The sequence below is a fragment of the Mesoplodon densirostris genome, chromosome 2, assembly GCF_025265405.1.
Source record: "Mesoplodon densirostris isolate mMesDen1 chromosome 2, mMesDen1 primary haplotype, whole genome shotgun sequence".
Taxonomy (NCBI): domain Eukaryota; kingdom Metazoa; phylum Chordata; class Mammalia; order Artiodactyla; family Ziphiidae; genus Mesoplodon; species Mesoplodon densirostris.
Window position 1 is genome coordinate 121722307 of NC_082662.1, and position 14960 is coordinate 121737266.

Here is a 14960-nt window from a genome sequence, read left to right on the forward strand (position 1 = left end):
TGCTTTGAGCAGAAGAGTTACATGATCTGATTTACATTTTAGTAGATACATGGGACAAAAGCAGGCCAGTAGGAGGTTCTTGTTCTCTTCTTGGTGACAGGGGACAGTGAATTGGCCTAGATTGGTAGCACAATATTTGTAAAAGGTAGGTGGGATACAGGAATATTTTTAGAGTAGCTAATAGGATTTACTATTACCTGATGGACTGGATATGAAGTATGAAAGGAGTCAAGGATGGGCCTCAAGATTTTTGACTCAAGTCATTGGAGGAATGGAGTTGGCTGAAATGGAAAAAGCTAGGGAATGAGTTTTGTAGGGAGACTATATTTCACTCAACTTTCTTCTTATTCCTCATCTATATCTATCTCAAAGGTTTACCTTCTGTTTTCGATAAATTTTTTTTTTTTTTTTTTTTTTGCGGTACGCGGGCCTCTCACTATTGTGGCCTCTCCCGTTGCGGAGCACAGGATCCGGATGCGCAGGCTCAGCAGCCATGGCTCACGGGCCCAGCCGCTCCGTGGCATGTGGGATCTTCCCCGACCGGGACACGAACCTGCGTCCCCTGCAGTGGCAGGCGGACTTTCAACCACTGCGCCACCAGGGAAGCCCTTGATAAATGTTTTTTAAGCACCTATTCTCTCCCCTGATGTGCCATGAGAAATAAAAGGAATAAAAACAAACAAGATACAGTCCTATTATTTTTCCCTCCAAAAGTTTGGCATCTGTAGGGGAGATAGGACTCACAGAAATAATTATATTACATGGCAGTCTGTACCTACTGCTATAACAGAGATGTTGAAAATGTCAGAAATCAGAGGAAGGAGAAATTTATTGGAAGTGGTACTATCCTCCCTCAGAAATGCTTGCTTTAGTTGAGTATGAGTTCATTAGCCTGCAAAAGGAGGGTGCTAGATAGTAACTTAGGCTAGTCTTTCCACTGCAGGTACACTGACCTTGCTGTACCTCCAGCAGCCAAGAACGCTCTTTCCTTGCATTTCCTGTGCCCTTTACACAAAGCAGGTTCCCCTCTGGAGTCACCTGGCTTGCTGTCTTCCTTCACTGAGCTCTCTGCTCAGTCAGCTTATCTCAGAGGTCTTCCTGATCTCTTTAGTTAAAAGAGAACCTATTCCCTTTCTATACTTTATTTTCTTCACAGCATTTACCATCTCCTCCCCTACTAAATTTTTATTTGCTTATTGTCTTCTCTCCCACCCTAGAATGTAAACTCTGTGACGAAAGGCTTTGTTTGCTGTTGTAACCCCATAAAAATCCCCCCCAATCACTGGGTGAATGAATTAATAACAATAGGATATTTTAAAAACCATGGATTTAGTAAGCAACAAGCAAACAAGTAGATTACCATGCTGTGGGTGATGCTGAGATTGGACTGGATTTGGGAACGACCTTTGGTTTCGGAAGGGACGGAGGGTGCCAGAGAGCAGCTCGCTTACTGATCAGCTGAGCTGCCATCAACATCCTGGCATCTTGGGAGAGACAGCTTTCCTCAGGTCATTCTTTTGGCTAAACCAGAGCGGGGCAGTCTGGTGCACGGGGACAAACTTTGTGTTAGGACTCAGAGATGTGATCTAAGTCAAACCCCTATCGCTTAATAGCCATGGGACCTCAGCTGGTTTCCTCATATACAATTTGAAAATAATAGTACATGCCCTCCCTAACACATTGGGTTACTGGGAGGGTAAAAAACAGGTAGGCGGGCTTCCCTGGTGGAGCAGTGGTTAGGAATCTGCCTGCAATGCAGGGGACACGTGTTCGAGCCCTGGTCCGGGAAGATTCCACATGCCGCGGAGCAGTTAAGCCCTCATGCCACAACTACTGCAGCCCGAGCACCTAGAGCCCGTGCTCTGCAAGAGAAGCCACCACAACAAGAAGCCCTCACACCGCAATGCAGAGTAGCCCCTGCTCACCGCAACTAGAGAAAGCTCGCGCATAGCAACAGAGACCCAACGCAGCCAAAAATAAATCAATAAATAAGTTTATTTTTAAAAAAGTCATTATAAATATTGGTTATATTCCCTGTGCTGTAAAATTTAGAAAAAGAGGTAGGCAGTTGGACAGCCCTTTTCAAATTGTGAAGAATTGTATTTTAGGGGTCAAGATGGCAATTGGGGGCACTATGACATGGCTGATAGCCAAAAGAGCCAGGAATGTCTGCCATGGCGAGCCAGGCCCCCTCCCCAGGATGTCCCTGAGGGAAATATACACACAGGGGACAGTGGCAAAGGGAAAGCAAAGTTCTACTTTATTAGTAGCTGGGCTTGTGTCCTAAATGCCAATGCAGGTGCTCTGGTAAACTGGACTGGGACATGTAGCATGTGGGTTAAGGGCCTCCAGAAGCCTCTCCTTGCCCATTCAGTCACTGATGCTCAGGACTAAAACACTTAGCACATGCAACAACATGTACGAAAAACTTTGAGGAGGGGACCAGAGCAGACCTTTAGTCAGGGCATGGCCTTTGCTGCCTGATAGGATGAAGCAGAAGAGAGGACAGTGCCCTGTGTGTGACTTTGAAACGTACATTGACCTCACTCATTGGTAATTTTGGCCTCATTGGGATCCTGTATTAGTATTTCCTCATCCTTACTCCTCCCTTCAATTTCATGTTCCAGAGTCTTCAGATTTTGAGAATCTGATGCTTCATTCCTAAACCTCCCAGATTCAAGCATAATGATTATCTGCAGAGCCAATCACCTCTGATGGAGAAATTATACATTTGACAAGAGTAGGCAAAATGATACTTTCAAATCTGACTTGGAAAATGCAGTGGACAGTAACATAGAAGAGTTTCAGTTGGGTACATGGCCATGTTTCTTGTCAAAACTGCCTGTATATGGTTTTGCTTAATCATACTGTTTCTTAAAGTGTCAGCTGGCCCTTGACTCAGAGTCATCCTTACCTTTCCTAGGGTTGGACAAGAATCCAGGAACTTTTCTGGGTGTGATACGGACAGAAGGGCTTCTTGCCTTCAGCTTGTCATGATTATAGTGGATATCCTTATTCTCCAAGCCCTCCATGTTCTTCAGGGACAGCAGTTTGGCTGTTTCTGTGCTAAGCTTGGACACAATGCTCACATGAAACAATTTTCCCTTTGATGTTTTGCTACCTCTCCAGGGAACTTCTAGGAAAGGAGCTTGGTTCCTGTTAGCCCTGTAAGTTGCCTACCTTTGTCTCCGTCTAGACTAGGGAAACCTCACCCACCTTCCTGCCACCTCTACTTCATCCTACGGTTGCTTAATGAGGGCAGGCTTTCCAGGAAGCCATTAGTCTTCAAGCAGTTTCTTATTTCTGCCCAGTAAACATAAATCTCCCATGGGGCGAAGGAACAGGAAGGCCTTGGCTATCTGCTTTGGAAAGGGCCGTGAAGATATACAAATAAAAATCTCAATATATTATCCCACCCCAGAGGTTACTTTTTGAAAAACAGCTTCACTGACATAAAATTGACATACAATAAACTACACACATTAAAAATGCACAATTTGGGCTTCCCTGATGGCGCAGTGGTTAAGAATCTGCCTGCCGATGCAGGGGACACGGGTTCGTGACCTGGTCTGGGAAAATCCCACATGCCGTGGAGCAGCTGGGCCCGTGAGCCATGGTCGCTGAGTCTGCGTGTCCGGAGCCTGCGTGTCCGTGCTCCGCAACGGGAGAGACCACAACAGTGAGAGCCCTGCGTACCGCAAAAAAAAAAAAAGAAAAGAAAAGAAATGCAAGTCTGCTAATAAGGAAATGGGGATGGGCCATAGAGTTATTATCAAATAAAAGAATAAATCAGCACATAACAGTATTGTTAGAGTTTGGACCAAAAGATAAAGTTGGCTGAGGTTCAATGCTTGGAAGATTGAACACTAATAAGTTTGGAGGCAGGGCCAGGAAGAAAAGGCTGAGAGAGTCATAGTGGTCAAACTGGGGTCATAGAGGGGCCTAGTCCCTCTTTCCTGTCTAATAATCAATTGCATTCTAGCTGGGGGTCTCTGAAAATAAAATAAAAGGATTTCCTCTCATTTCTCTTTGGTTTCTCTTGGTTCAGCCATATGCCGCTATCCTCTGGGCATGTCAGGAGGCCACATTCCAGATGAGGACATCACAGCTTCCAGTCAATGGTCAGAGTCCACAGCTGCCAAATATGGAAGGTGAGAATGGATGTCTCAAGAAAACCTGAGTTCTAGGTTGGACAGATTACTGACTCAAGGGTCTAAGGAAGAAGTGTGGTACTTGGTGGGAGCTGGTGGGAATGGGGGAAGGACATCAAAGTGGACCTGCTCTGCATGTTTTCAGGTAAAGAATTTGGGGCCCGGCAGCATGTGCTGGTCTAGCAACCTCACCCTAACCACAGGGGCCCTAGAGCCACACCACCCACAGCAGATCAGCTTATTGATATGCAGTGCACTTGCTTTATCTCACGTTCTCACCATGAGCTATTGCAGGAAGTGGACTACAGTGGTACATATGGAAAAGTGCAGATTAGGTAGGTCACTGAGAGTTAGGAGACACGGCCCTCTTCTCAGTGGGTGTTTGTGAAACATCAGTCACAGTGCAAGGCATCAAGGCCTTAAATAGACATTGAGGCATCCAACAAATTCTTCCCTCCTCTCAGGGACACCTAACATAGAAGGGCCACCCTCATCCATAAACAAAGTGTGTTGGGTTTCTTGTGGTCTAATATCAGGGGTCATTTAAAGCAATAAACTATTGCTTGTCAAAAATTATTGTCAAAAACTATTCAGCTTGTTAAGAAGTAACCTTCATCCTGGAATCTAGTTCTTTTGGTGTAAAGCATTGCTTTCTGTTAAAATGGAATCATCCATAGGAAAGGCAACCCTATGAACCTTCTCCATGATTTCTGTCTTAGTGTATGAAAGATTAGAGTGATGTTTGGTGGGGTTGGAAGGGAGCAACAATGAGCAGGTGCCGTCTGTGAGAGAAAGCACATTCCAGGGAAGAGGGAAAGGGGTAAGAGGGTCCCAAAATAAGCCTTATAATGATTTCACAGTTTTGTTTGTGGGTAGCTCAGCCTGGAGGTAGTAAAATGAAACCAGATTATTTACTATTCCCTGACATATTCTTACCCCTCACTTTCACCATAGGTTTCCATGGCTTTTTGCTGAGCTTCCATGCTCACCCTGCTGGTTAAAATTCCACTACATTACACAACCCACACTGCAGGTCTTATGATTCCTCCCTCCCCACTCTTATAACTCGATATCCAGGCAAGGAGTGGTTAGACTTGTTATGCTGAGACTGAAAATGGGGGGTGGGGGTGAGGGTGGTAAAATAACTCAGTGGGGAATAGAGGGTAGGAAGGGTTTCACTGCATGGGACCTCCCTTGAGATATCTAAATCAGAATGGGAAATAAAGGCTCCATGTCATCTGAAGGCCTCTAGCTCCCTGGTGGTGACTGTCTTTCTGGGTTTCATGGTGCCCCAGGAAGAGGGAACTGACCACAAGTGGGTACTGTGGTGACAGTCAGACTGGTAGGGAGAGCCCAAAACGTCCATCTGGACGGGACTCCCAGCCTGCTGTCTCTCTTCAGCACTGGGCAGCTGCTTGCTGGGGACTGGTAAATAACTCTGTGGTTTCGTGGTTCCTTCCTCTACCCCCAACCTTCATCAATCAAGGCTGGACTCAGAAGAAGGGGACGGAGCCTGGTGTCCTGAGATTCCAGTGGAACCTGATGACCTGAAGGAGTTTCTGCAGATTGACTTGCACACCCTGCACTTTATCACTCTGGTGGGGACCCAGGGGCGCCATGCAGGGGGCCATGGCATTGAGTTTGCCCCCATGTACAAGATCAATTACAGTCGGGATGGCACTCGCTGGATCTCTTGGCGGAACCGGCATGGGAAACAGGTGAGAAGAAGACACATCCAGACCCTGGGATGTCTGGGACCATATTTTGACTTAGGCTAGAAGAGGAAGTACAAAGTTTGTCTATGTAAGTGTGTGTGTCTGCAGACCTTGGATGCCCTTGTAAATGTGTGACCCAAGATGAAGGAGGGTGGGGTGGGGGGCACACATAGGAATATCAAGGCTGCTGAGTGGATACATTCTGCTCCTTGAATTAAAAGGAGAGGTTCCATCAAAGAGATAATGACTTGGGGAATGAAGAAGAGTCAGCATAACTTCATAGCATCTTCTCACTCTTTCTTTTATCTTTCCTCAGGTGCTGGATGGAAATAGTAACCCCTATGACATTTTCCTAAAGGACTTGGAGCCACCCATTGTGGCCAGATTTGTCCGCTTTATCCCAGTCACTGATCACTCCATGAATGTGTGCATGAGGGTGGAGCTTTATGGCTGTGTCTGGCTAGGTAGGTCTCTAGAGAGAGCATGCAGACCTTATTAAAAACCCCAGCCCCTGGGAAATAAAGGCAATCAAATCAGAAAGAGAAATTACTTTCACCAAGAATTTCACTGGAATTACTAATCACCAAGAAGTGATCCCCTCTTGGTTAGAGTAAAGAAAGGAATATTACTCATCCACCCAGGGCTTGGTGCCCCACACCTGGCATGCTGTATTCCAAGTCACTTTGCTGACTGTTGCTGAGGAGTACTCCCTGTGTGCCCAGATTGAGTCCTAGGTGGACACATTGCTCAAGATTGCAGTCTTGAAGCCTCAGGTAGCTCCCTAGGATAGTTGTTCTGAGCAGCAGGTGCACCTCCTTCCCAAAGGCACTGACACATCTGTGTTTCCTTTGGCAGATGGCTTGGTGTCTTATAATGCTCCAGCTGGACAGCAGTTTGTACTACCAGGAGGCTCCATCATTTATCTGAACGATTCTGTCTATGATGGGGCCGTTGGGTACAGGTAAATTCTGGGAAACTTTAATCATCAGAGTGGGGGAATGGCCACCATAAGAGAATAATATTTCATTATGGCCTGGGAACAATAATCAATGACTCAATCAGTCAACTAGCTAATGTTTATTTAGCCCTTATACTAGGCATTTTGAGATAAATTTAGATGAAGTAAAATATGTAGTCTTTATTTGGAAGGAACTAAGAGCCTAGTTTGGGAAGACAAAGTAATCAGAAGGAAAACAACAAATTATACAAAGTAAGGGCTAAACTTTGTGGTACGGCTCTAAGTACGGTAGCCGTAATTTTTGACCCTCAAAACAAGATGTGTGGTCTGACACAAATAATAGCCTACTTATGGAGACAAAGGGACAGAAGATTTGAAGTTACAAGTATAATAAACTGGACAAATAAAGAAGTTCAGAAAGAATGAACCCCCAAAATGAAAATGCTTTAGAAATTGTGAAAAGAAGGAGACTATTAAGGCTTACAATAGACAAGGAAAGATTCTAGGATGAGACGATAATTGGAGCAGAGGAGGTAGGTAGAGGGGAGCAGAGGAAGGGAATCAGGGATGAGGACCAGAATGGCCTGACTATAGCAATAGCTAGAACTGGGAACAGCAGAAGGACCAATGGATACATGAAATGAACCAAGGGAGGACCATGGTGAAGTATGTTCAGATACAGAATGAATTTAGGGTTGGATAAGAGATGTTCCCACCTATCCCAATTCACTCCAAGTCTTGCCGTTCTTCTTCTACCCCACTTCAACACTTTTCTCTCTTAGGTTAATCTTTGTTGGCAAAGATTGAGCCTGGCAGAGAGGTTAGATCATAGTGAAGTCCACACCAGATGATGGAGGTTGCTGGTGGTTGAGAGAGAGATTAGTGAGTCTCAGGAAGAGGAGTGTGGAATTACAGCACTTCCATTGTCTTGGGTGTGAAGAATAAATTACTGCCCTCCAGTTTCCATGCCTTGTGTGAAGCTTCCATGCCCGACTCATCCAGTCTTCTATTACTAATCACTTCCTTTCCATCTACTTAGTCACTGTTCTTCCCCTTTTACATAATCTGTCTTGGCATCATTTCACTTAGCCACACCCAACTGCCATCAACTCAAGGCACAGAGGAAATCAGAGATCAAGTGAATTCAGTTTAGTTTAGTAAGTCTTTGCTAATCAACTGTTACTATGTGCAAGGAATTTGATAAGGATTCAAATATAATAAAGTCATTGGTCCTACCTTTAAGAAGCTCACAGTTAGGAATGGGGACTAAACAAGGATATAAATTACTATGATACAAGTATAAGAATAAGAGATACACGATGAGTGCTTTGGGATTCAAAGAAACCAGGAAGCTATAGAAGGAAAACAGAGCATTGGGAGTGAAAACACCTGGATTCATGTCATAAAATTATTTCTGTTTGCTATGAGGCTGAAGTGATAAAAAAAAGTATATAAGGAAAGCATTTTGTAGAGATAATGTGCTATATACATGTAAGTTATTATCTGATTGGAGGACCAGTTAAAACATAATAGAATAGATGAAATCTGAAATGACCCCAAAGGATGGGTAGAACTTTCACAGGCAGAGAACCTTGAAATGGCACTTTAGGCAGAGGGAATACCATGATTACAAAAGGATCATGGTTGTAAAGTTTAGGGGAATGTCTGGGAAAGATCAGCAGTTTAGTTAACCATGTGCCATATTTATGTAGCAAGCCAGTAGGTTAGAAGCATAGCAAAGCAAATTTTGTCATATTTTGGAGGAACTTGAATGTCAGGGCCAGGAAGAAGAGGGGAGGAGGAGGAGTTGTTCTTCTTTACCAACATCATCAACACAATGTGTCACTGAAGGTTTTTAAAGCTGGGGAAGAGCATGATGGGAGTTGTGCTTCAGACAGATTAATCAAGCTGCATTCAAAGATTAGATTTGAATAGGAAGGGAGGAGATGAGGGGGACATTTTCTAATTCCAAATTCTGTCAGATGAAAAGAATTAGTGACCCAGGCCATAATGCTGACTGTGGGAATGGGAATGAGAAAGATACTCATTTAGGGAACATTTGTAGTCTGATTGGATACAGGGGGCAAGACAGTAATGTGAGAAAAAGAGTTAGATGAAACAATAGTCTAAAACAATGGAGATGACTCTTATTCATTCAACAAACATATTTTGAATGCTTATCATGTGTCAGGGACTCTTAGTAGATGTGGAAGAGAAGTATAATTGACAGAAGTGGGAAACCTAGGTGAAAGACTTAGTTTAGAAAGGGATGATGATGGATTCAGTTTGGAATATAAGTTCAAGGGACTGACAGGACATTCAAATAGAGAAATAAGGCAGGTAACTGGAAATATGGCTCTGGATGAACTCCAGAGGGAAGATAACAAAATAATCACAGGGATTTAGACACAGTTAGCTTCTACCTAATAATTGAGGTCATGAGCTATCTAGCTGGGGGGTGGCTAAGTGATGAGATACAGAGTTACCTAATTCAAACTCTCAGGAAATAAATAGTCATAGTAGCAAAAGTTACTTATTTAAATTAAAAAAAACATTCTAAAAGTAATATATACTGTTGTAGAAATTCTAACAATTCTAAAGTATATGAAGTAAAGAGGGAAAGTTTCTTTCCTTATTTATTAAATTTTGATGAAAGAGAAATTGAATAAGCATTCCTTTTAATTTGTACTGCTTTTCTGAAGACTTTCATGGGGATTTATTTTTCTGGGGATAATGGGAAATATATTCATTGCAAGTAAACTTATGTTCTCCTAGCCTTCTGATCTGTAGAGAGAAGAAAAAGATGGCAAAACCTTGGAAGGGAGATCCAGGCTCTGGTCACTGTGGATAAGGCCAGTCAAATTTTATAATTTGCCAAACATTTTTCAATGAACAAATATATTTAAAAATGTACCTGTAAGGCTGGCATAATCACTCTTAATCCTTTTTTTTTGGTAATTCACAAATTTTATATAACATTGGTTTGCCTATAACCTCATGGGTCACATGGATTATTGCTTGAGTGTGAATATCCCAATCTCTTCATTTGGGAGACTCTTGACATATCTTCCAGAGCTTGAGGAGAGAGAAGTTCCACACTATGGGTTCTTGTTCTGTCCCTCCATAAACAGAAGGAAGGAGGTCTCTTTACGTTCTTCACATAGTCAAATTAACATCAATACACATCCATCCCACCCAGCAGTCAGGTTTCTGGCAAACTCAGCCATTCAAACGGAGCCTTACACTCGGAAGTGAAAAGGCTGCCAAGCTAGAAAATAAAACGAAATCCAGTGCCTGAGACTCTCATGTGGTCCATGCATTTTACTCCATGAGTCTAGTATTCTGCAAATGTAATTAAAGTTAAATATAAATCAGTATTTAAATTTGTTAGAAGTTACTTTTCCCCCCTTTTGTTCGATATCGAATCAAGTTGTTGGAGATGTGGGGTAGAAGAAGGCATGACTGGCTTCCCTGGATTTGATTCACTGAACAATGACAAAATGCAGTCAAAGGAGAGTCAGAAAGTTTCCAACCAGCTCTGGGACCATTTATTTAGTGATGAGCAAGGCCACCATCTGCTGTAGTATTTGTTCTATGCATTCATACATTTACTCATTAATGGATGAATTAGCCAAATGCATTTGATAATATTGAATCATTATATAAAGACTTGTTATGTTAAGTATATAAGAACAGGTAAGGATACAATAGATCATAGAAAGCTTTTCATATAAAATGATTTTAAAAAGGTGTTTAAAAGTTTTGCTATTATAGAGTTAAGCATCAAATATTTTGTAAAATTCATTTATATGAAATTCTTAGTTCTCCACTGATGCAGGATAAATGAGTCAGTACTACAAAATATATTGGATTTTTCATAATTCTTCAACCTCCAAGATAATCAGCTCTTACAAAACCTGGGGTGAAGAAACTGGGTAAAATCTCTTCCATGAATATGTAATTAACTCCAGGTTCCTCTCTCCCTTTTCCTTCTCCTCTTTTGGCTTGAGCAGCATGACTGAAGGGCTGGGCCAATTGACCGATGGCGTGTCTGGCCTGGATGATTTCACCCAGACCCATGAGTACCATGTGTGGCCAGGCTATGACTACGTGGGCTGGAGAAATGAGAGTGCCACCAATGGTTACATCGAGATCATGTTTGAGTTTGACCGCATCAGGAATTTTACTACTATGAAGGTCAGTGGAGTTAGGCGTAGAAGCCAAAATCATGGTGTAGGGAAAAAGCATGCTGGAAAGAACCCTAGGGTGGTGCCAGCAGAATGGCATTCAAGTACATATTCTGCTGCTAACTAGCTGCATGCATTTCTTGAGTCACTTCATCTCTCTGGGCTTGTTTCTTCATTTGTAAATAAGGATGTTCGATAGGTTATTGTTTCACAATGTATTTGGCTGTTGTTGTCTCAACACCAGAGTGGACATATCCATTATGCAAAGTGGGCACAGTGTCTGGGACCCACGCTACTTGTAAGGCCCATGGAAATGGTTTAACTTCTTTTACTGTCAGAATAAAAGAAATGAACTTTAACATTGAAAGTTATTACCTTTTTAACAAAACAGTTGCAAAATATAATTTTAACATATTTTTTGTGGAGGGAGTGGCCCACAAAGGCAGTAGTGACGAGGGCCCTTGGAAGTCATTCCATGGCCCTGCCCAGCACTCTGCAGGGAGGGGACACAGTCTTATCAGTAAGGGTGTCTCATTGCAGCTCTGATTCTCAATGGAAGAAGAAGGAACTTTGTATTTTGAACCACTTCTCACCCCTGGGTGTTTCCTCCATGCCCACAGCACTAAGAAATCATGACAGAAGATCCCATACTGTTCTGTTCCCAGAGTTCTTTGTTTCCTATCTATTATAATTTATCTGTCTATGTATCTGGCTCTCTTACTAGACCTCAAGCTCCTTCTTAGACTCTGCTTTCTGATCTTTGTACCCAAGCGCCTGGCACTTAATATATACAGGCTCAATAAATGTTTGCAAGTGAACAAATGAACAATATCCTTTATTGCCTACTCTAGCCATTTATGCTTATAAATATCTCTGCCACCTGGGGTAGAAGGAGGAGGAGATATGATGAACATCAATAAGACACTGAGAATATAATAGTATTTTCCTAACTATAAGCAGAAACTTAAAGAAGGACTGGGACCAGGCAGGAGGAATCGCTGTGACTCCTGGCTGGGCCACCATCCGGATTCTAGACCTCAGGCCCAGGGTTTCAGTTTGTCTTCTCTGTGGGACCTCCGTGACTCTTTGGCCAGTCAGAGGAGTTGGTTATCCAATGAGTGAGATTCAAGGGTGAGATGAGGTGGTTTTTCTAAGGCCTCAAATGTAAATTATTAGGTTTTTTGTTTGTTTGTTTTTTCTGAAACACCATCACCCAGAAATCTGTATTAAAATGCAAGTATTTTACCTCAGGGAGAGTAAAACAATAAAAAAAAATTAATGTCTTAAATGCAATAGCAGAAGTTATTTTATCAGTTAATTATTACAGAGTAGTTAAGAGTGAGTAGGTAAATTTCATTGAGTACTTGGATGGAAGCTGAAAGACCTGGGAAAAGCCCAGACTGGGTGTGCTCTGGGGAGAGTTAAGTGCAGACCATGAGAAGAACTGGAGGAGGGGACTTAAGGCCTGATTTCCATTTTCTCTGGGGTAGGGCCTTTCAGGAGAGCCTACCCTGGATGTAAGGGTTGAGGACCTCTCCGTTGGTATGGTGAGTTTCCTGATACTTAGCTCAATTGATCATTTTTCCTTTTCTCTTACTCAATCCCAAGTACGTTTCAGAGAGAAAGGAATGGAAGAAAATTGCATGCAAAAAGTGACCAGATTGGATGTTAAACCTGAATTCTAGGTTCTGGGGGTAAACAGATGAATAAGAAATGGTCCCTACCTTGGGGCAATTTGCAGTTCAGTGGGAGAAGACACTATTTATTTGCAAAAGAATGTATGTAGAATGACATGGGGACCCTGAAGAAGGGAAACTGTACCATTCCCAGTAAATAAAAATTTGTTATTCTTGGCACAAAGCTGGAGTCAAAAAGAAAATGCATGTCTACTATATCACGTTCACATGTTAAGATGATAATATCTCCTAGTTGGATTAATAGCTACTAGTTAAATGATGAGAACAGAAGGATCAACACATACCCAATCTGCCAGTGTGTTGCTCATAAATGGCTCTTGGGAAGTTGTAAAATGTGTGTGCAATCATGTGTTAACACATTATTCTTTACAGGTTTATGGGGTGGTGGAGGGAAATATGCACAGTAACAAAACTATGTATGCTTCAAGGAAAAATTTATTTGTATTGCTGAATAATGTGTATACCCAATATGTACCTATGAACATGTGTATCAATTCATTATATATCATTGGGAGAATTTCTAGTCACACAAATAATAAAATGTATTTTAAAGTCCCCATAAAGTTATAATATTTGCTGAATTGACTTTGATCTTCCTGAGTCCCCAGCAGCTCCTGTTTAACTAGTTTATCACAGATCAAAATTATTCAAATGCATATGTCTGCATTTAGAAGGTACCAGAAACATCTCAGGAGCTGACTCAGAGCTAGTCTTCTCAGGACTAGCAGGCCAAGCAGGTGTCTACCATATTTTAATTTTTCTGAGACAAATGAAAAGTAAAAGATGACTTTCAGGTCACTGAAATCTTCTACAGAGTAGTTTTTTGCTTCTTAGGCAAAGTACTGCATATTTTCCTCCCTGCCCTGATTATAGTTAAAATACAGCATTTAAACGAAAATCAAATCCATAGAGCATTTAGAAAATGAAAAATTACATATATCAAAACCAATGGGATACATATAAAACCACACTGAATAAAATTCATGGTACTGAATACATTCTTCATTATTTTTTTTTAATCTTGGAGTGTAATTGCTTCACACTACTGTGTTAATTTCTGTTGTACAACAAAGTGAATCAGCCATATGCATACATATATCCCCATATCCCCTCCCTCTTTAGCCTCGCTCCCACCCTCCCAATCCCACCTCTCTAGGTCACTGCAAAGCACTGAGCTGATCTCCCTGTGCTATGCTGCTGCTTCCCATTAACTATCTATTTTACGTTCGGTAGTGTATATATGTCGATGCTACTCTCACTTTGCCCCAGCTTCCCCCTTCCCCCCTACCCCATGTCCTCAAGTCCATTCTCTATGTCTATGTCTTAATTCCTGCCCTGCCACTAGGTCCATCAGTCTATTCTAAATGAATAAACCAATTAATTAAAATTAGAAAACTATAGAAATGATCATAAATCCAAGAGCTTATTTTTGGAAAAATATAAAATAGAAAAAATTTTATTATACAAATCAAGAAAAAATAAATTGAAAGAAATTCTGAAACATATATATAAATGCATTTTAAAATATATTCTATTTATTACATAAATATGTTAAGTCCACAGGAGAATGAAATCCTATGCTATTTACTTGCATTCTAGAAGGATTCCCAAAACATCTGTAGGAAAGATTATTACCTTCCCCACAGGCTACTTATCCAACACTTTGCAGATTTCAAAACATCTGAAAAATGTATTGAAGCTGTAGTTGGTATTTCTTTGATTTTGTTCTTAGCCTTGTTCCATTTACTTGTGTTCAATAAACTAAACTGTTAATTCATCCCAAGGAAGGTACAACAAAAAAGCTACCTTCCTAAAGGCCTTCTTTTCTCATCTCAGAAAATATCTATGAGGAAGATATGAGGCTCTCATCAGAATGGCTTTACCTAAGCTGAATTTCATTAAGAGAGATAATTAAGTTTTGTGTCTCTGGCTGACAAATGCTAATACCTGGCAGTCGAAATGAGATTTCTAAAGAGAAAGATGAAATTATATTGGATTGTGTATTATTTCAGGTTTCTCATCTAAACCTGTTGAAAGAAGTGGACTGGCTTTGGAATGTACATAGGAGAAAGTAGTTCAGAATTGCTCCATTCTGGGCAGATAGCAACTGTGGTTGAGAGGACTGGAATGGTTGGGTTATAGAGCAGAGAGAGTTCAGGGCAAGGAAGGAACTGAGAGGATGCTGGTCCAGCCCTCAGTTAACAGATAAGGACACTACTCCCAGCAGCATGCAGTGAGGTAGCCAGGGGAGC

General features: G+C 41.7%; 1 protein-coding gene across 3 annotated transcripts in view; it reads left to right on the plus strand.

Annotated features, from left to right (window-relative positions):
- The window catches only part of DDR2 (discoidin domain receptor tyrosine kinase 2), a 151247-nt gene that overhangs the window by 115910 nt on the left and 20377 nt on the right, over positions 1 to 14960 (plus strand). For all 3 annotated transcript variants that reach the window (XM_060090848.1, XM_060090850.1, XM_060090851.1), the window contains 5 exons: positions 4049 to 4151; positions 5638 to 5869; positions 6183 to 6330; positions 6722 to 6827; positions 10838 to 11021. In XM_060090848.1, the coding sequence (XP_059946831.1) occupies positions 4049 to 4151; positions 5638 to 5869; positions 6183 to 6330; positions 6722 to 6827; positions 10838 to 11021 (773 nt within the window). The remainder of the gene's footprint in view (positions 1 to 4048; positions 4152 to 5637; positions 5870 to 6182; positions 6331 to 6721; positions 6828 to 10837; positions 11022 to 14960) is intronic.